Genomic DNA, 21,966 nt, shown 5'->3' with positions numbered 1-21,966 from the left:
GGAGCAAAGGACCCGCTTCCTCTGGCAGCCTTCAAGAGAGGGGATAAAAAAAAAAGCAGAGGAAGAGAATTCGCATTCAGCAAGTGCCAGGTTGTCAAGGTTTCCTGTGCTCTCAAACATATTTTTTTTTTCTCCTGACAGAGCACAAGACAAAATTTAAAACTGCTGGGTACAAAGTGGAGCTTCACAAGCAGCAGCAACCTGTGCTGTCTGATCTGCGACAAGGGGTCCGGGCGAGATCGCAGCGGTGGGCTCGCACCCCCTGCCCTTCCACACGTGGCCAGGAGCAGAGCTCAGGCCCTCCTGTGCAGAGAAACCTGCTGCGTGGCACGGTTCAGCCACCCAGAGAAGGGCAGGAAAGGTTTCGTGTTTCTCCGCCCCATCCCTTTCCCCATGCGGAATTGAGATCTCAAAATCCCACCTGGCTTGTCGGAGCGGAAGGCGAGGAAAGCGTCAGCCTGGCTGACAGAGAGGATCCGGCTGTTTTGGTGCTGCTGAGGAAACGGGGAGAGTTCAGTCTGCTGGCAGGGGAAGAGGCTTTCACGAGGCTGCATTTTGCAGCTTCCTTCCCCATTTGCATTGCTTTCTGTTTTAATAAATCACAGAGTGCCCGTGAAATCCCCAGATGCGCGATGAGTGTGGGGATTAAACCGACACTAAAAAGACAGATCTGATGAGCTTGGTCACTGCTGCCTTGGTGGCCACCCTGGACACGGTAATCAGAGTGCTGGTAGACAATTCAACTGATAAAGGTTGGAGAGGCAGTAACGTACTGCTAACACCAGTCAACGTCATTTTCAGGAAGAATCAATCTCAAACAAGCTCAATCTCATTCTTCATTAGGATCATAGGGTAGGCTGCCAGAGTTAACAGCACATGGGTGATGTGAGAGGCATCCGGCATCCGACCGCAAAAAATGCAGCGAAGGAGTGTTAGCTGATTCAAAGATGAATCCAATGATTCATGGATTCAAAGCTGGCAGTCAGCTTGGACGCTGGGAATCACCCAGAAACCACTGCCCCAGCAGGTCTGGTTTCATTTTCTGGTGCTGACACTCAGCCTTACATCTACACCTGTACGAAAGGAGAGAGGAAGAGGATGCAGGTGGGGAGTGACTGGGGCACAGGAGGGGACAGCTCTGCCCCATGCCTGCCTCTGTCATCCCCAAAGACCATAGGACTGCCAGCAAGGATGGTCTGTCTGTTCCCATGGAGTGATGACTCGGTGGAGGGAGGCTGCAGCTGTATTTTTAGCAGCTACTTGATTCAAATGCCCAACAAACAACAGGGGGAAAGTCCCTGATGCTTGGATCACACAAGTGTTCCTCGCTAGCTGGCCAGCAAACCCTCCTGCCACTGCTCTCCAGCAAAAGCAGGATTGAGGCTCAGCATCGTTAGGCTCTAAAAAAGAAAAGAAATGTAAAAAGCGAGCAGAAGGAATTTCAAGTTCCCATCACTGACCATAAAGAAGCCAAAAAAGGATAAAAATTCACAAAGGGGATTTTCTCCCCTTTGTGAAGCGGCTTCTGGTGCCGGCAATGCCTCAGGACCTGACTCACACCTTGGCCCAGCTCCTGCAGCGTGCCCGCAGGAACAGCTACCCCAGATAAGCATCTCTCCATGCCTGCCACCCCGTGACCCCATTCCCACACATCTCTCCCCGCTGGTTCCTGCAGCAGTGGTGCCTCGGTGCCGCTGGGCAGCCGGGGCAGCCTCCCACACTCCGCACAGGGAGCACAGAGCAGCCAGTCTCCTGCCCTGCGTGTTTATCTCCCCGATAAAGGAGCGGGGCACTTTTGTTTATCGAGTGCTGATGAATGGAGCTGTCTTGGCTGCGAGATCGGCCGCCAGGTCCCACTCCAGGCCTGGCTGCTGGCAGGGAGCTGGCGGCTGCGGGCGCTTATTGCCACAGGAGCCTTTTGGCAGGGCTCAGCCCCTCGGCCCCTTGAGAAATTGCCCCACGGCGTCCCGCAGGCCCCACCTGCCCCACTGCAGAGGGATTTATGGACATGACAGCCCAGAGGAGCATCGTGCTCTTCCTCCAGGGCATGCGGCTGAGCATTTGCAAATGGTTTCGTTTGCTCTGGGATTTTACCCTGCTCCCTTCTCTCCCCAGCTTATTTCTTCATCTGTCCTTCCAGCAACTAAGAGAGTCCTATGGCTGCATTAACCCTCCTTGAAACACCTCTGCAGGGAGGGTTACAGCTTCCTGGGCACGCTGCCTCACCCAGAGCTGGGAGATGCTGCCAGCCCTTTCAGAGCCGTGTTACTGAGGGATCCTTAGCTCCTTCCCCAGGAAGCTGATGGATCCGTCTCTGCCTGTCTCTGCCCTCCAGCCATCATCGCCGCGCAGCGGTTGTCAGAAAATATCTTGTTAAGTAGCAGGATCTTCTTTTCTCTGCCTGGGCTGTGACCAAATCATCTGTCGTAAGGGGCTTTTGAGGGTGTCTTCTTGCTCCTCTCAGCGCAGCAGGATCAGAGCCTCAGCAGGATCTTCTCCAGCCGCCTGCTGAAGGAGACGCTCAGCCCCAGAGGCCAGCGACCTGCCTGGGAAGCGGTGCTGGGAGGGAGCAGCTCCAACCAGCGTCACAGCACCTGCTCGATCTCAGCTCCGTCCCTGGGGAGAAGCTGAGCATCACGAGGATTGCCTTTTTCTCCAGCTTGGAGGGAAGAAAAGCCAAAACATCTGTCCCTCTTCTGGATAGGTGTTACTGCTTTCGGAGGGAGGGCGAGCCTGCCCTAAGCAGCAAGGGGAAGATTGCAACATCCCTCAGCCAGCTCGCCTGTCCTACCCGCTGCAATCTAGAGCTTCCCTCTATCAGAACAACAAAGCGCAATCAGGAGCCTAATCACCCAGCTTCCCAATGGGGAGATAGGGCCCTCCAGAGGGGCTGCAGCCACACCCTGCACGAGCCCTGCTCTCCTGAACACACAGAGCTGCTGTGTCTAAACATGGGGTTGCTCAACACTTCCAGAAGGCCGGGTCTGAGCCCCAGCAGAGCCCTGGCAGAGCTGTGGCTGGGCTGGGACATGCCCGGGGTCACCCAGAGTGCTGCGTCCTCACCTCCTGCTCACAGCCAGTGCTGGAAGACGCCTCCAGCTACAGCTCTCGGCAGAGACATTTGGTAAAATCAGGGCAGAGCAGATGTGTCCAAGCTTAACGTGCCCAGGGTGGGAATCCTGCGTCTCCTCTGCCTTTGGATGGTGCTGCCTGATTGTTAGGGGCCACCACTGAAATCCTCCCGGCTCTGAGGAGGGGTGAGGGCAGCAGCCACCTCTGCCCGTGGTCTCCCCGTGTCCCCGATGTCTGACGCGCTCCCTCTGCCCGCTCCAGCTTCCCTCGTGCCCCAGTGCTGCCTGACTCACCCCCTGCCTGAGAAAGCTCGGCTCAGCGCTCCGTGCTTGCTTGGCGCTCAGCGGCTCGTTTTCCCACCAATTTACCCAATTACTTTCCGAGCACAACGTTTATATTTTGACCTCAAACATTTCACAGCAATGAGTCAGCTTTAGAACTATGCACAGCGGGGGAAAAAAAAAAGTACTTCCCTTTGGCTTTTTTGGCAGGTGCTGTTGGACTATTTCACTTGCTGCCACCTAGTCGTGGAACAGCGGATGGCAACCACCTACTCAGCCCTCATTCCCTCCCGAGAGTAATTTTTATGCTCCGTGATATTCTCCTCCGAGCATCCCTCCTACCCTGTCGCATTTCCCAGTTCCACCGTCTCCTCTCTGGAAAAGGCAAGAGCTGCTCTGCTGTTCCATGAGCAAATGGTGCAGGAGGATCCTGTCCCGCCTTCCCAACGCAGCCACCAGCTTGTGTCAAAAGCACGGGCCTACTGCGAGGCAGGAGGGATGGAGGCCAAATTTTCCACCTTCACCATGCCTGCCTGGCTCCCACATTTCCCAGGCACAGAGCTTCTTCAAGGGAGCTGAGATCTGGGACGAGCATCAGACTCTCCCCATGGGTCTTCAGGCCACACAGATTTACAGGAAAAGAAGAAATTGTGAGCTTTAAGAACACACAATTTATTTCTGCGGAGTTCAGAAAATGGACACAGATTTCTACCAAAGGCTGGTTGCTTTATTTTAACAACACCCAACCAACAAGGATGGCGGGCTCACCTCAAGGCAGCTCTGGGCTGGGGCTCTGCCCCATACCTTTCCCCGTGAAAGCTGCTGTGATCCTCCTTTTGGGGGAAAACGGTGCATTTGAAGGGATTTGGATTTTCTTTCCCTTTTAAGAGCAGCATAACCCAGTCAAGTATGGGCGTGAAGAAAAACTTTAGGGTACCAATCAGCAGGAAATCTTATCTACTGGCGGGGTAGCTTCTGTGCTGCCTCCTAGCAAGCTCTGTAGGGTCACGGCTGGACCAGCCAGTCCTCCAAACACCACAGCTATCACCTGTCCCTTAACAGAGCCGTCCCATGGTTGTGTGCTGCTTTGTAGCATTTTTGTCTGGCCTACAGCAGACAAGCTGAGTGCAGCCCCTGCAAGCTGACTGCCCCGTCCACGCTCCCTTCAGGTCCTTCACTGGGAACTGTGCACCCCTTCACTGTTGGGGCTGTGTCAAGAGTGTAAAACCCCTGTCAGGGCACAGCCAGGCTTTGTCTGTGTTGTTTTATAATTAACAAACCCATCTGAGCTTTGGTTAGGCTTTCATTTCTCACCAATTAACTTTATTAATTTTTAAGCCACGTATGGGCTGGAAGCACTTTATCTGAGCCTGTTAGCCCCTGGTGGCTAGAGGAGTGCTGCGATTAGCAGGAGCTGGAAGCAGAGGGCATGGGATGCTTGGGAAGTGCACTGTTTGTGGCCCTGGGTCATGCTGCTGGAGGGCTGTAGGGCTCTAGGAGTTGGAAGAGGGTCTGGCAATGAGAGTTACAGAGGTGTAGACGTTGCAGTCAAAAAGGAGGAGAAAAAAAAAAGAACAAATTTCCCCTGTATTTTATTTTAACCGTCTCTGATGACAGTCAATTTCAAGAATTGTAATCAATTTGTGAAAGAAGAGAGGAAAATAGGAACTAAAAAATAAATGCCAAATATTTTTTTTTCTGCTTCAACCACGTATGGCAATGTAACCAGCATTTCCTGGCCACAGCAACTACAGGTTTAAAGAAGGAGTTACTGTGCCTCAAAGAGATTATTGATAAAGATAACACGCCTGCAAATAGCATGCTTTCTGTTGACTTCATCCAGCTCAAATATTTGATGCCAAGTCAGCTGAAGAAAAGGGCACTGGGGCAGTTGCTCTGATTTTCCACGAGCACCTCCACATTCCCAGCCCAGCGCTTGCTTTGGTGTCGCTACAAGAAGAAGTCCTGCTGCCACCAGGGCCACCAGCCCAGCGGCTGCTGCTCGGCAGGGAAGCACAGACACCAGCACATCTCTGGGGCAGTGACTTTAACTTCCCTTTCATTGTGTGATCTGCACAAGTCCTGATGATCCCCCGATGATACTGCCTAGGATTTGGCACGTGTATCTCCTGTCGCCTGGCCTGGTTGTAGCACAGACCTTTGGTAACCGTAACGCTTGGCACTACCCTCCCCCTCTCGTACTGCTGCCTGGACCTGCTGCCCCTGGACTCTCCTCCCCATTTCCATGCGGCATGGCCAAGCTCACCTCCGTATTCCTGCCCGCAGGTGTGAAGGGACCCAGCTGTAACACAGCAAGTACCTCGAGGCACTTATGGGTTAGCAGATCATGCAGAGACATGAAACAGGTAAGTGCTTTTTTATTATTATTATTATTATTCCCAATGAGAGCAATATGCCCTAATGCATCTCTCCAAAACTGGAGGAAAAACCAAATACCCTGTTGGCGTACATCAAAATTACAGACAAGAACAAATGACACAGGCTACCAGAGATTCCATGCACACAAAAGAGGACTGCTGACAAACCCAACATGAAACTTGAGGGGCAGCATGGCCTAAGAAATCAGATCCGAGTCCGTCTGCAAGTCCTTGTCCAGTGCTGTAGCTCTGTGGCCTGAGGACACAAAGGACATAAGAATGCCCTTTAAAAAAAAAGCAACAGTTTTATTCTCCTCTTTCAATACTGATGGGAAGTCTGAAGCACAGCATCAGGGAAATCACTGGTGATTCTTCACATGGGGAAGAAAGCACAAGGACTTCTCAGACCTGCAGCTGCAGCCTGACTTTGGGTGTTACAACCTGGCACTTTCATACAGGTTTGCAGACTGAGAGCAGCCCTTTAAATATTGCTCAGAGTGCGATATACTGAGTCCAAACGTGTCCTGAAAGAGCTGAATACACTCAGATTACAGCGCTGTCCCAAACAGCTTGCATGCAGCTCCCCACTGCCCTCAGTGGGCCGTCAGCTAAGACACACTACGAGATGGGTGACAGGAGGAGAAGGGCACCTCAGCAGTCAGCGGGAGGACAGTTAAATAACAATAAATACTTACAGCCTTTTACAAAATGTTCAGATTGCAAAACCAGGAGGTTAGCTCGGCACAGTTCAAGCCAACCCCATAACAGTGCTTATCTCGCAGCTGGCCAGGCCAGTTTCTAAAATGCAAATTGATATCATGCTTTTCACCAAGCTCTGCAAACTCCTTCACTAGTACACGGGCACATTTCACAAAGTGGCTGTGACCAATAACCCTTTGAAACTGCAAGGGAAATTTTACTTTCAGCCAAGTTAGAATCTTTCCAAAACTGCGGGGTTATTGACTTTTACTTATTTGTAAAATAAAACTGGCACTCTATCAAAGACCACCAGTTTGTAGATCTCATCTAACAAGCCTGGCAGGTGCAGGAGCCTAGGGACAGCGTGAAACTTCCTTACTTGCTCCAGAATAGCTTTTGGAGACCCCCAAAATGCTAGAAATTATTTTCTTCTCTTTTCCTCACAAAGACTTAGGTTTTGTTTTGGCCTTGAGGGAAAGAGAAGAGATTTAGCAGAAAACAGTAAACATTTTCATGGGGAGTACAGCTCACATTTTCGTGTGAGCAATGCACATAATGGACAGAAGCAGCTGAACAGTCCCCACTGCACCATTTGACTTCACACCATGATCGCACCTCCACTTTCTCATCAAGCACCGGAGCACACACAGACCTACTGGCAAATGCTCACACCCTGTTTTTCCAGCAGAAGACGGTTCCAGATATATATGTAAAATTGATTAACTGAAGGCTACTTTAGCCCCTACTCAACTGGCAGACACTTCAGGCTCTGAACATCTTCCTGTTTCTGCAACCTAAAGCTTAAGGTTGAGAAGCACAGGAGAGGCTCATAAATGCACTATGAACTGCCTGGCCACTACAAATTTCCACCAGTAGAAGTGGCATGCAGGTATAGACCCAACAGAGCTCGGTAGTCTGCTCACAATTAAATCAGTGGCCAACTCCTCAGGAAGACGCTGGCCCTTGGGGAGCAGCCCCAAGGCGCTGTCACCCCAGGGACACAGAGGGAGCCCCCACACGAAGCCTGCTCCTTCCTGCCAGGTTCTACATCGCGACTGTTGCAGAGTCCTCGGTGCTGCTCTCCTGCTCCAAGCCCACCCGGCGGATGGACTCCCTGTATTTGTGCCGCCCCAGCTCGATGATGCTTTCAACCTCGTCAGCGATGTCCTGGCGGCCGCTCTCTTTCATGGCTTTGATCAGCTTGCTCACGCAGTCAGGATCCTCGGAGTTTTGCTGAGCCCATGAGAAAAGCATGTCCAGGATCTGCTTGTCGAGGTCCTCTCTGAAGAAAGGTATAAGTGCAGAAGTAACCAAGACACCTTTCTGGCTGGCAACCCAAAGAGGCCTTACCTGAGTCCAAGCCCAGACCTGGAGCTCCACAGGAAGCCATCCAGACACGAACAAAGCCCTTAGCGGGGCTGCCTTTTCCCCACCCATCACACAGCAGTTGTAGTTCCTGCACTAAAATCTCCCCAGAATATCTTTCTCTAACAGAAATTTCAAATTAAAGGGGTAATTTTTTTCTCAATGTAAATCTCCCACAGGAACAGTAGTTTGGTCATAACAAGCCCCACTCTCTCAAGGTTTTGGTCAGACCGCATGTCCTACAACATGCCACAAGACCTTTTTGAATACAGATATTCACACTTAATGCCACAGACAACTGGTCATTGTTGGAGATGGAGTCTGGCCGGGAATGCAGACCACAGAACACAACAGGAATGTCACGCAACTGAACTACAAAGCTCATCAAGCTGGTAATTTCTGAATTTTGCTTTTCAAACGTCAAGCTTTGTTTTACAACAGCAAGAGAGAATAATCAGTTTTCCATGACAAAATCATGAGAGCTGTTACTCAACCCATCTTTTATCCAGCGAAACAATTCCAGTGGGGAAACTTTCCACCACCTGAGCATATGTTTACACTATTGCACTGCAGCTGCCCGTGCTGTTGCTCAGAGTCCCCGCTTACCTGTGGTTGTACCCTATGCGCTCGATCTGCTGGTAGGTCAGGCCCAAGTTCAGGCCGATGGTCTGCCAGTCGGCTCCCACGCGCCTGGCGATGCTCAGCAGGTTTGCCTGGGTCAGGTAGCCTGTCTCAGCATTGCCCAGGTTCAGGGGAGAGAAGGAGAAACCGTTCTGGGGACTGGGGTTCTCACCCCAGCGGGGTTTCAGCCTCTGTCATAGAGAAGAGAGAAGGGGAACCTGCTCAATAAATTGATTTTTTTTTTGTCTGTCTGGCCATTCGGCCTCCACACTGAAAATTTTTTCCTCCTAAGAAGGGGAGATCTTAACTTGAGGCTGAAGAGACAGATGTAAGAAGCAAGAAGCACTCACACTGGCAGTGACCAGCAATGCTCAGTGCTTCTGAAAAGTGTCAAATCATAATGCTCGCAGTCACAGCTCATACTGGAAACTTTCTTTCTTGTCTTCACAGAGCACTTTTTGGTGAACCATCTCCCCAGACCGTATTCGCCTTGTCACTAAGAAAGCACTTGGTCTAGATTCCCAGCTGAGGTTGTATGTGTCAAAAAAGGATCAGAGATCATGGCACGCGATCCGAAGGGAAGCATTCAGACTACACAGGTATTTATTGCTTTAAGCTTCTCAAAAAAGCAATTAAATTCTGTAAGATAAAGTGGCTCTCTCACTGGCCTTTTAAGCCAGTAGCTCACACCAGAATACTTAAGCCCAACACCTGTAACTACCTCATCCTAGACCTTTTTTTGGCTGCCAGTATGAGCTGGGTGACTAAGAAATTTAAAACCAAAGCAGACACTTCCCTTAGTCACAGCAAGCTTCCTCCTCCTCCACATGCCTCATTTATATAAAGGATCCACCCTCTCTGACCACCTCCAGTGCCTGTGCTAGACTGGTGAGATGAGCGTGAGAGATGGAGACTGACTCATGTTTCCCTTTTGGGAAGTTCTCATGGGGAGCGGGAAATCTCCACCGTGACAGGCAAAAAGCACACGGGAGATTTCGGGGCACATCTGATAGGACTCTGGCCCAAGAAGGTTCATGGAATTGTGCCTGGCTGTATTCCAGCGATCTGTCACCACAACCCTGCCCTACGCTTCGTTTGCAGAAAGCTAACACCCTTCCTTTATACACACAGAGTTCTTAAAAGAAAGAGAAGAGGCTTTCCTTTCTTCCACACAGTTGGGCAGTGATTTCGATAATCTAGATTAACTAGATAATCTGGATTAATTTTTCTGCGGGAGGCAGAATAACTCACAGGCAGTTTGATTGGCAAAGTAGCGAGCCAGAGGGAGTCTGGTCCTTTCCTCCTCCTGCTGGCCTCTTCAGGGATGCTCTCGGGAACTGCCCCTCGGTAGAAAGAGACCTTGGCAAACAGAAAGCACACAGTGAGACTCAGATGCCAGCACAGAGGGCAAACCTGTTTGCAGTATGAGTTTTCTCTCTGCGAAAGAATGAATTCAGCATTCCTCACCCATCCTCAGTCCATAAACTGCCCAATTAAGTGTGACTGGGAGGGACACTGGGGTTCTGCCATAAAGGCTGGACTCTCTGCCAACACCCCGGGAGTTAATGGCAGGAATGTAAAGGCAGCGAGCTATCCTGATGAGTGATCCTTCCAGACTCTGCTTGCCATGTGTTCAGGGGTTAGTCAGTGAAATGCAAAGCCAAGGGAAAGAGGGGACGAAGAGTCATGCCCAGTGCTCAAGAGATTATCACGCAGCGCATCGTAAAAGCAATGATGATGATGAAGGAGGAGGAAACAAAATGTCAGTGTCACTGTTGCTCACCTGGCCCTTTACAGCTTGGCCTTTCCTGTCTACAGGGGAAGTCACGTAGATTTCCTTCATGTTCTTCAAGTGGGAGTAAAAAATAAACGAGAGACGTCCATCCACACAGTCAGGGCGATCTGTGTCAGAGAAACAGCAAACACTCAATTTGTGCAGAAAGTGTGCACCTTTTCAAGGCTGGGCCACAGCCCACCATCCACTGGCAGCCTCCATGCTACCATCTACTCCTTCTACTCAGGCCTGAAAGAGCTGTAACCCTCCTTTCCTCGCTGGGAAAGCAGAAAAGTGGCTGCGGAGCACGCAGTTCCTACAGGTGAGAAAGAAGAATGGCCACAAGGTGGAGGCCAAGTTCAAGAATGGAAGGATAAAGCACGAGGGTCTTGCTCCCTCTTGGGATACACATTAAATTTGGCAACGGGAATTTTCTGCTCTGGATTGTTTCAGAAATATCCTCTCCAAAAAGCCTCTTTTACATATGTTCACCTAGAAATGGACAACACAAATTAGATCACCCTGGGCATTCCAGTGCACTGCCTGAGATGCCAGGAAAAGGGCATAACTGGCTGCAGAAGCAGATCAGTCACAGAATAAACCCTTGTGGAGATTGCCCTTTGAAGGCTGCAGCAGCATGACAGGAAATTAAAGCCTGCAAACAGCATTTTTATAGGGAAAAGCTGACACAAAAGTTGGGTGACCAGAGAATGTGACAGGTTCAGCATCCAGGGGCTGTGAGCGGAGGGCGAGCAGTGCTCTGGAAACAGAGGGTGCAAGATGGAGGAGTACAGCCCCCAGAAAAACAGGCCTGGGACGAGGGAAGCAGAAGAGGTAGGAGCAGAACGAGCCCAGTGCTACCGTACCCATATCGATGCTGATGCCTCGCTCAAAAGCTGCAAAGAACTGCTCTCCTTCAAACATCTCCACCATGTCAGATGGCTCAGGTCCTCGGTAGCGGTCCTGCAGCTTCTTCAACACTGGGTCAACCTGGCAAGGTGACAACACAGGGACCCATGTTTGGTCTGATGCAGAAGTCTGTCCCCAGAGCTGTGTCCCTACGCCCACCATGTTCCTCTCACTCACCTTCGATAGGGAAAGTCCATCTTCAACTGAAAGGATGCTAACAAATGAACAAACACCCACACCCTATGTCCCAGACACATTCACAACTGAAAAAGTGGTGCTCTGGGTTTCATGGCTTCTTTATTTCCCAAGTAAAGAGAAGAAAATCCTCTGTGGGCTAACAAAGATAGGCCAAAGCTGCCATTAAAAAAGGGTTATCAGCAACTGCTCTTTTTTTAACAGGTCAGTAACCTTCAAAGACAGGGATTTATTTTCTACCTTTTCCTCCTTGTAGTATGCCATCAAAAAACATTTTCTCTGCAAAAAGCCACGTGCTACAAGAACACAGCAGAGGAGGCACCAGAAAACTCATTCTGGCATTGCAGCCTGGAATAACAGTGTAAGACCTGGGGTCTCAGAGGCAGTGCAGGTGTTAAGCTAGAGCTGAGGTGTCTGTTTTTCTTTATATTTGTCACAGTAAACCTTCTCTCTTACCCCAAGACCACCCCTGGCAGGAAAGCAGACACTCAGCACCCTAATCTCACTGTGAGTGCCACTGCTGCTTTCCCTGGAAGCAGAATTTTCGTCCAGGATCCAAGATACAACCCTGACAGATTTTCTTTCCACGGGTCATTTCAATACAGGAGAACAAATAAAGGAAAAAGAAGCAACCAGGTCAGAGGATTATGCGAAGACTTGGATATGAAGGCCCAGACCGTGTGGTGACAGCATACCCCTGTCATGACCCTGGAGCAGTGAATGAGACTCTGTTACCCTTAAATCCTACAAAGAGAGGCCCAGGGAGCTCAGGAGCAAGGCAATGCAACCATACCAGACCTTGTGCTTGGGGAGACACTGCAGCAGGACTTGCTCGGGGTCCTTCTTCCTCTGTAGAGCAATGAAGTTCACCTGGTACATGCGCAACCGCTCGTAGACCTTCTTGGCAATGCCTCCAATGTAGGTCTTGGTGGTATACCACAGCCAGTACCTGGCACACAAGGGATTAAGAAACAGGAGGGATCCTGTCTAAGAGAGGCAGGTATCATGTCCATGAGAGGCAGGGACTCACACCGGGAGGGAAGGATAATATTTAAGGTGAGGGAGGCTGAGGCCAGTGAGGAAGAAAAGGGAGCTGAGGGAATGTGCTCTGGAAATCTGTAGCTGAAAGACTACAAATTCAAAGGGGAAAGGCACTTAGTGGAATGTATTTCCTCCGAGGACACCCTGCTTGCAAATCTGACTGGACTTCTCTGCATTACAAGACAAGAAGGGCTGAGGGCATTGTGAGGAGAGCAGAACCACAAGCTTTGCTCCAGTGAACCTGTGCAATAGGCAAAAGGATCTGGGTTATTATCAGCAGGTAAAAAATGATGGGTAAAGTGCTAAGCTGGGCCTGACTCGCAAAGGGAAAGAGAAATAGGTAGGACTAATTGCATGACCCCTGCTTGGGCTGTGGGAAACACAAGACAGAGAAACATCTTGTCCTCAGGACTAACCCTGCACTTACCAGGAGAAGTGGGTGACTTCAAACACTGCGTAGAGATGGGTGAGTTCCAGCACCACCTGGCTGGTAATGTCATCCCAGGTTTGGCCCTGCACATCCCCACGGAGCAGATGCAGCCTTGACCGATCCAAGTTTAACCCTAATAGCAACGATCAAGATATTGTATGCAGCAGAAGACTTTAATATGCGGTGGATATACACATCTCCCTCGCTACCTCTGTTCATGGCTTTACATACCCAGCCGCAGGTTTGAGTGATTTACTTTTTATAAGTGACACATTAAGACTCATGCCCTTCTCTTGAGCATCCAGGACTGAGCCTTGGTCAAAGAAGAGCAGCAATAAAAAGATGAGGCTGTCCGAATACTTCTAGGATATTCTGGCAGCATATGCAGCCTTAAACTGAGAGCGTGCTGATCTCCAACAGCACACATTCACTATTCGATTCCCATCAGCAATAGCTTGCCACTTGTTTTTTTCCACACACAATTTCTCTGTGCCGATTTTGGGAATAAACTGACCTGTGACCCCGAAGGGGAGGGGGAGCTGAATTCTCACAGGCTTGAGAAAATCCACCAGGGAGTCCTGGGAGAGGCAGAGCAGAGGACTGGCTCTGCACCCCGCGTCAGCTGTGAGTTCTGCTATCTCCTCCGTGGAGACCGGCAGCACCTGGATGTGGAGCGCAGCGCGGTGAGCCGAGCAGTCAGGCACCCAAATTCCCCCATCTCCTGCTCAGTACCCCTAGCACTCAGTAAGCAAACACAGCTCTCGGCTCAGGACACGGTGGGAAATGGAAGCACAGTGACCTTCGGCTGAAGTTTGCTCTAATACTGCCAGCTGGGACAGACTGAGCTATTGCAGGAGCATTTCGCAGCACCCACCAGCTTTACGGGGCAATTGCTCTTAGTGGGACTGCTCTAGTATTACCTCTGCATAAATAATTCCCCCAAACCTCGCTTGCTGAGCTGTTCTGCCAGGCTTGGTGTGGTCTGTAATGGAACAAGAGGCAAAGGCTTCCCTGCTGCAGGGATTGCTGGCGGAGCTGCAAGGAAACCCCCTTTCCCCCTGGGGCAGCCTGGCGCACAGCCCGTTCTGCAGGCAGGGAAACTAAGGCAGAAAGTGATCAGAGATGGGTCAGCCCATGAAGCATCCACGTCAGACACGAATTGCCCTAGGGCAGACGTCTCTTCTTCTGTTTTGCCCCTTGGCATGGGTCAGCAGCTGCACCAGGGCTTACTGGGGCGCGTTTTCTCCAGCAGGCGTACCTGGAGTTTGACACTGCGAGTCTCCTCCGTCACTCCAGGAGGGAAGGTCACCTTGATGTTGGGATCCACGCTGGAAAAGAGCAAGGTCCCCTCTGTGGACACTTGGCATTCATTTTGCACAAGTCGAGACACAACAAGGAACCAGGAGAAGTGAAGGACACGACAGTGAGCCACGTGCTTCTGTAACAGAAGACAGAGAAGAAGAGAGAACATAGACAACACAATACGATAACAGCAGGAAAAAAAGAGACAGCAACACCTGGGCAGGTCAGAGTATTAGGACAGGGATGGAGCATGGCATGCAGCAAGTCATCACCTTCAGGACACACACCTCCGTGACAGTGCAACCTTAGAGCTGAAATCCACTCCATTTTACAGCAGCCACTTGAATGCTGAAACTCGTGGCTCGGTAAAACCACGGAGAGGAAGAGGAGCAATGTGTGTCACTGGTCATTCCAACCTGCTTACCTTTGATTTTGTCTCCTGCTCCACCTGTGTTCTCAGATCACTCCAGCTGTGCCCGCTGAAGGTCCGAACAACCACCTCACGCTGCTGGAGGCTTTGTGGGGAGGCATACGGCATCCAGATCTGCACCTCCTAGCACAGAAGCAGTAAGGCACCAACAGAGAGGATAAAATCAGGCCCAGCTGTGCTCTGTGGCTTCCTGCTCAGGGTAAAAGGGGAGGCAAAGCACAGCCTGTATGCGGGGAGTGGGGCAGGAGCTGGGCATCTGCTCCATCCTGCAGCCTCAAGAGAGGTGACAGGAGCCATGGGGTGTGCTGTGCAGGGAAAGTTCAGCAGCTGCTGGGCAGAAAGGACAAAGCAACTGCTCGGTGAGGTGCTGCCTGCCATGCAGGGCTGGTGGTGTAAGTATCGACCAGCTTGAGTGGAAACCACACAAGCAGCCTTTTGGGGGAGGATGTGGACCATTTGCCTTACAGACTAAGCGCAAATGCTGAAAGAGCACCTCTCTTCTGGGGGAGAAAAAGGGTTGTGAATGGGGAAGGTTATAGTATTGGGAAGTCCCTCCCAAAGGACTCTGCCAAGCCATGGCAGAGGCAGACTGCTGAGCGGGCAGCTTGGCTGCGCCCTCACCTGCTGGAATGTGACCCCGTGAGGCTGCAGCTCCAGGACCCTGCTCAGCAGGACGTCGTGGTGTTGCAGCTTCACCCACCGAGGGTCTGGCTCCAGGCTTCGGAAGTCGATGCGCACAGGGTCAGAGGCAGCCCCCGGTGGGAAGTAGAAATGGATGCCACAGGCCAGGATCACTTCGCAGCCTTCCGAAGTCACAGTAAAGCTTCCAGAAGACATACATGGATGTATGACACCACGCAATGACTTCAACCCTCCAAAAATCCAGCAGAAGAATCCCCCACCTTGTGTACAACTGGCTTAGTGAGGCATTACATTATGCTCCCCATGCACACGCACAGTATCTACCACGCACAGTTTTGTCTGGGGCCTCATTACACTACTGTAAAGTAAGTTGTTAATAAGAGAAGCTTACCTGTCCTCTCCTGATGCAAGGAACAGTCTTTGTAGCTCTGTGGCACCGGATCCCTCTGCAGCAGTAAGGTTTGGTTAGGTTATTTACATCAGAGCAGGCAAGAAAGGTTGAATTCACCTTTCAGTGTTGGCTGAATCCTAATCTGACAGAAGCTGCTAGAGGAACCCTGCTCACACTGTGGTGGGCTTCAGATCTGGCAGCAGCAGCAGGAGGATGGGAAGAAGCCTAGGGGTCCCCAGCCACGCTGGAAATGCTGGCTCTCTCCCCCAGAAAAACCCTCAGGAGGTAGAAAAGCACCTCCTCCACCAATCCTGCAGCTCTCAAGGCCATCCGTGGTTGATCACCCAGGTCCACCTGCTGGAATCGGTGCTCGCTCTTGTGAGCATGAGCACCCCTGGGGAACCCTGCTCAGATCCCTGCCCATCCGTTATCTTTCTGAATCCTTCAGAAAAAGAGCTGCTGCTCTGAAGCCCGGGAGCAGGGGGGAAGCAGGAGCTAACTACAGCAGCATCACCTCTGATTGCCTCCTCTGCCTCTAGCACGAGCCACCACGGCCTGAGGGTCACGCAGCACATCCAAGAACTGGGGTCCTCCTTTGCTAACAAGGCCAGACCCCTTTAGGGCCCCACCTGATCCATTTCTTGTGAATCCCATTTTCACTTCCACTGTGAAATGTTCCCAAAGAGTGAGCCAGGCTCAGAGGACCCCCACTTCCAGGGACCTCTGAGCCCTTCAGAATAGGCTCGGACTCCTAAAGCCAGCCTGCCTGTACCGTTACAACCTCATAATTACACCAGACAAGTAAATACTGATCTGATTGCCCCCTGCTTCCCTTCCCTAATCCAAATCCATTCGCACCACGCTGGGCCAAGCGAGGGGACAGCTGGGCAGAACGTGCAGAAGCAGAAGCCCTGCAATTACCGGCCTGCGGGGACGGCTCCGTCTCTCCTAAGGGGTTGCCTCGGAGGTGCACGAAAGGCAAGGTCTGGATCTCGGGGGGGACGGCCCGGAGGCAGTTGTTCCGCAGATCGAGCCTGGACAAGTTGGGCAGGCTGGCGAGCGACGCGGGGACTGTCACCAGGAGATTGCTGTGGAGATGCAGCTGCCGCAGCGCCTTCAGATTGCCTGCAGGTTACAACAAGCACTGACTCCCCAGCCGGGCTGCTAATTGGGCTGCAGTCAGCTCTCCCCACACACGCGCTCCTGCCCTCCTGCACCGGGTCTCCACTCGCCTCCCGCGTGTGCAAAAAGGGGAAGGCAGGCACAATAGCTCTGCCTATCTTTTATGGAATTCAGAACCTGGCTCCGTGGCCTGCTCCGCAGCAGGCAGCCTGATTTCAAGCCCTGCTTTGCTTCCCCTTAAGCCCCAGCTTTACTGTTTCCAGTCCCGGATGCTTCCCAAAAGCAGCAAGGCCAGGCCCTCAGCTGCTGTACTTTGTACCTAAATCTGAGGAGCCTTTCTGAACCACGGAGCAGAAAGCATGGTCCATGGTCACTAATGCCCACAGCATTGACTGAACCAACTATGTCTCTTCTGGTTATCCCTCCCATTTTGGCTCTTTTGGGGAATGGGCAGCTCCTGCTAGCAGCTCTGGGGACAGAGAGCAAGGGCCCCAGGGGTCCTAGCCTGACCAAAAGCTCAGCAGGCCCCCGTTGTTCTCACTCTCCCGAGGAAACACATACCTACAGAGTCTGGGATGCTTGACAGCCGATTCCCAGAAAGATCCAGTTGTGTGCAGCTGTGCAGATTTCCAACCTCTTCAGGGAGGGCTTCCAAAGCATTTTCTGAAAGATCCAGGTCCTTCAGCGCCGCCAGGTCCCCAATGCTCTGAGGTAAGTCCATCAGCTGATTTTTCATGGCAGAGAAGAAAGTCAGCTTGCTCAGGGAGCCAAAGTCCTCGGGGAGCGCCACCAGGCTGTTGTGGCTCACCGAGAGCACGCGGAGGCTGGGGAGGCGAGGGATGCAGCTGGGCAGGGTGGAGAGGCTATTGAAGCTGAGGTCCAGGTGGGTGAGGCACCTCAGGCTCCCAACGCCTGGTGGCAAGCTTGTCAGGGAGCCGTGCTGACACGAGCCGAACTCGTCCCTGGCATGGCCACCTAGGTGCGGAGGGGAGCGGAGGAAGAGGTCAGTGTGCTGCAGGGACACCTCGCCAGCCCGTGTGACACTCCTGAAGCTGTGGTGCAGAGGCTCAGATGGTTACCACTGGCAATGTGCAGCACTGATTACAAAGTTTTCTAGGTTGTCTGCACTTCAGCTCAGTTTTCTGACACATGAGAGGGGTGTAAATGTGAAGACCCGCTGGGAAATCAAGAGATGCCCCAGTGACCTCGCAGAGTGCTGCTCAACAAAGCCTCCCACTCTCCCTTCCCTCCACCACTTTTGGACACCACACACCACTGCAGGGATGGAGGAGACCTCCTGACCCTCCGGGCTCTGCCCGTGCTGCTGGGGACCAACAGCCCCAAGGAATGAGACCTGCCCTGGCGAGACGGGAGCAGCTGTGGAAAAGCAGAGAAAATGTGGCAAGAAGCAGGTCCTTCGGTATTGTGCAGGCTGGATGGCAGCACAGAGAGAGAAGGGCACGGGTCCTGCCCCAGCTTGTAGCACCCGAAGTGGAGAAGGGTTGCACCCAGGAAAAAGAAGCTGAGCACACAAAAGCAAATTTCCCGAACCCTCCGTTTCTTCCCCTTCCACCCTGGTCTGATGGTAAGCACATACAGCAGAGGGCACCAGACGTTTGTCATGCTGCATAAGGGTAAAAAATGTAACCAAACAAACAGACACCCTGCACTTCACACAGAAGGAAAGCTTAGCTGAACTGTTTTATTGCACCTGAGGACGCTCAGAGGACACATACAGCTCACAAAACAGTTCTCCGAAAATGCATTGCCATTATCCTCACCTTACAGACGGGGGAAAGACAAATGAGATTATCTGTACGAGATTTTATGGGTAGTCTGCGGGAGGCATAGAAATGACCCTCATCCTTTAAAGTTTGCAGCTGAAAATTTCAGCTGTAAGCCCTGAATTTTGGCTACAAACCCACTCTTTTCTCTACCGTGCTTTTCAAATGTTACCTCCTAAAGGTGAAATGATTCAGTCAGATATAGAAATTTATCATTCATATGGAGCATCTCCTACAGGAAAGAGATAAGGAAGTCAGGGACTGAGATAATAGCTAGACGTATAACTGTTATTACAGAGTGCCGAACGGCAGGCACTCCGGGTCATGCCTTTGGTACAATGTTGAGCAGAGGCTGCTCTGTCTGTGCCGAGCCCTGCTAAACCTCCGTTCCCTGACACAATGCAAGGATTAAGCTAAGGCTGATTCAGAACGACCTGCAGCAAAGGCAGCTCATTATACTTCCAGAAATGAAAGGGGAGCTGAACATTTATCAAAAAGTCAAGTGTCTTTCAATCCCCCTCTCCTTATATAACTTCTGCAAAAAATGCTCTTCTTCTAGAGGATGGATAAAGAAAATGTTGCAGCATCAGCCTCACCAGACCCAAAAACTGGTCCCCATGCAGCCGTAGGGAGAAAGGAAGGAAGAGGAGTCTGGAAGGTAATTCCTGTTGAAATCCACATGCAGCTCGGAGCAAGGCTAAGAGCCAAAGCCGTCACACAGGGCACTAGAACTAAAAAAGCCCCAGAGGCAGTTTGGGATGTGGAGAGAAGGCAAACCCAAAACCCGAGCCTAGGCGATGGGTGCAGGAACTCACCTTTGAGCACCAGGGACTTGAGGTGCTTCAGGCGAGGCAGGACGCCCAGTGCAGCGCCCAGCAGGCGGTCGTTGGTGCTGAGCCGCAGGAACTCCACCTGCACCACCTCTGCCCGCCGCCCCTCGAAGAGCTGCAGCAGCCGGCGGCAGCCAGTGGGGTACACGTCCAGATTCAGCCTGTTGTCCGCCAGGCAGCAGTCGGCGAGCGTAGGAGCCCCCGAAGCCCCCTCCCCGCGCTCGTCGCCGAGTCCCAGCAGCTCTGCCATCTTCTGCGTCTCGTCCACAGGGGATGGACATGCTCCGGCTTGCCGTGCAGGCAGGCACCGGCGGCACCGCCAGGCAGCCGGGGCGAGGAAGAGGAGGGAGGACGGCTCTGAAAGGGAAGGCGAGTGCACGGTGAAGGCCTCCGGCCCCAGCGCAGGGGGGCTGGAAGCAGTTTATAACCACAGCAACGGGGCAGGAGGGATTACAGACGTGGTACTGAAGGCTTTGTGGCAGCGGGGACAGAAATGCAGGTGAGAGACACCGTGGGGGCTTCTCCCTCCCCGTGAAAGCCTCCAAGTTTCCCTAGCCAGCACCCATTATTCCCATTATCCCCCAGAATAAACAGCAATAGGAGCGTTAAAAGACATAAATACAAGTGCCCATGCTTGATGCAGATTGCCTTAGCAGGGAGTCAGGAGCTTTACAAGCACAGGGCAAAAGCAGGGCAGGGAAAGCGAGCCAGCAGCAGCGCCCCACAGCCCGGGCCTGCACGTTGCTCGCAGGCTGCCACCAACCCTCAGCAAACCCGGTTGTGAAACTGGTTGCCAGTGGTTTGAAAATGGAGATGAAAATGGGCAAAGGGCAGTGGAGCAGACGTGGCAGGGCCGGGGAGAGGGGGCTGTAAAAGGCACGGCTGTGGCTGGGGCACTGCGTGGCGGAGCGGGACCGGGGTCTGCATGGGGCTGCCTCCGCAGGGCTGCTCTCGCCAGCACCCTCCACTGCCAGGGAGACAGGGAAAGTATGCTGAGAGAGGTTTCATGCTTAAGGAGCAGAGGTGTGAGATCTGAGTGCATTAATTGCTGCTCTGCCACCTTGGTGCCCTCATACTTTGGGACTTTCAGAACGGGCACAGTGAGAGTGCAAAGATGAGCACAGGCACTTCCTTTGTTTTTATACCAAGTTACCCATTTCTAAGTCTCCCATTAGCTGTTATTTCCACTTCCTTTGTCTTTTGCAACTCCTCCTGAGCTTGGTAATTGCAGTGGCTTATGATGCAAACATCAGATCTTTTTAAGCCCTGCCGCTGCTGAATAGGTGAATAAATGTTTTGTTTGAGTGAGGGGTGCAGAGCCACAAAAACCCTTTAGCAGCTTCAAAATCCACAGGCAGAGGGAGCAAGCCAGAGTCCCTGAAGCACCCCAAACGTGCTCCTTTTTACCCTTAAAGGGTGGGACACGTTGGGACTTATGCTCCCCAGCACACCCGGCTCCATGTGGGAGTAAACACTTTATGAGCACATCAGGACGTGAAGAAAGAGCAAATGGAAACGACTGCTTTAGTAAAAAAGTAAGCAGTTCTTACTAAAAACAGGAGGCAACACATACACAGACCTCACAGCTCTCTGACAGACAGGTGTGAGTGAAAAGACAGCTTTGTAAAGCGGCTGATGGTGAAGAGACCCAAGGCCTCAGAGCCCACAAACGCAGCCCCACGTGTCTGCACGGGACAGGTGCGCTGGTGCACAAGCACACAGACACGTGCGTGTGCACACAACACGGTGCACGCACACCCGCTCGCCCCAGGCTATCCTCACCCACCCTGCCGCCAGCTCCAGCAGCCCCAGGACCCCCCACCCCACACCCTGCAGGGCCCCGAGCCCCCCGGATCCCCCAGCTGAGAGCCCAGGCGGAAGGCGCTGTGTGTCCCGCTGAGCACGCCCGCGCTCATCTCACCCCTGCGCCCCGTCCCTGGCACACAAAACCCGCGTCCCAAAAGCCTGGCCTCCCCTGTGTGGCTCGGCCAAGCCCGGCACGGCTCGGCTCAGCCCAGGCACTTCCTGCAAAGTTTGCTCAGCCGGGGCGGGCCGAGCCGGAGGAGGTGCCGGATGCAGCGGGGCAAGGGGCAGGCGGCTCTGGGACACGAGCAGGAGGCTGGAGGCAGCCCAGAGCTGCAGTCAGGGCCCACGTGGCTCTGCTTTGTGATACAGCTGTGCCAAAATGCGAGCCCGCAGGGAAACCGCAGCTGGGGTTTGCGGTGCCTGTCGTGCTCTTCGTGTCATTGTCCGTAAGGACAGCTGGCATCTCAGCGCTCTGGGGCAGCTCCCAGCACTTGCTGCTGTACAGCTGGGAGCCTGGCAGCGCCAGAACTACCAGAAGGAAGTGATAGCTATCATCTTTAATATCTTTATATCCTCTTTAATAGCTTTATATCCTCTTTAATATCTTTACTGATGACTTGGATGAGGGGATTGAGTGCGCTCTCAGTTGGCTTGCAGAAGACTCCAAGCTGGGGGGCAGTGTTGATCTGTCGGAGGGCAGGAAGGCCCTGCAGAGGGATCTGGACAGGATTTGTTGATGGGCATAGGCCAGTGGGATGAGGTTCAACATGGCCAAGTGCCGGGTCCTGCACTTTGGCCACAACCACCCCATGCAGCGCTGCAGGCTGGGGGCAGAGTGGCTGGGAAGCTGTGCAGAGGAAAGGATCTGGGGGTGCTGATGGATGCTCGCCTGAA

General features: G+C 52.4%; 2 protein-coding genes across 3 annotated transcripts in view; both read right to left on the bottom strand.

Annotated features, from left to right (window-relative positions):
- SLC25A22 (solute carrier family 25 member 22) overlaps positions 1–3,437 on the bottom strand; it is a 38,393-nt gene extending 34,956 nt beyond the window's left edge. Inside the window, exons 1-2 of one of the 2 annotated variants that reach the window (XM_084521133.1) lie at positions 3,366–3,437; positions 422–1,073 (exon numbers count right to left, since the gene is read on the bottom strand). The gene's annotated coding sequence lies outside the window, so the exon portion shown is untranslated. Of the gene's footprint in view, positions 1–421; positions 1,401–3,365 lie in introns of both variants that reach the window. The other variant, XM_084521134.1, reaches the window with a different exon arrangement.
- Positions 3,438–5,714: 2,277 nt separating this feature from the next.
- PIDD1 (p53-induced death domain protein 1) lies at positions 5,715–21,258 on the bottom strand. Its single transcript, XM_084521128.1, has 16 exons — positions 21,188–21,258; positions 19,252–19,623; positions 17,214–17,627; positions 16,452–16,655; positions 15,531–15,585; positions 15,119–15,320; positions 14,492–14,620; positions 14,024–14,203; positions 13,280–13,427; positions 12,763–12,898; positions 12,093–12,243; positions 11,057–11,180; positions 10,200–10,318; positions 9,668–9,775; positions 8,402–8,607; positions 5,715–7,712 (listed from the first exon to the last, which is right to left on the bottom strand). The coding sequence occupies exons 2-16, from the start codon at positions 19,514–19,516 to the stop codon at positions 7,475–7,477; spliced, it is 2,679 nt and encodes an 892-aa protein (XP_084377254.1). The 5' UTR covers positions 19,517–19,623; positions 21,188–21,258; the 3' UTR covers positions 5,715–7,474.
- Between the last annotated feature and the right edge of the window lie 708 nt (positions 21,259–21,966).

Source organism: Aythya ferina (assembly GCF_964211825.1).
Source record: "Aythya ferina genome assembly, chromosome: 5".
Lineage (NCBI taxonomy): Eukaryota > Metazoa > Chordata > Aves > Anseriformes > Anatidae > Aythya > Aythya ferina.
This window is presented reverse-complemented; position numbering and strand designations above follow the sequence as displayed.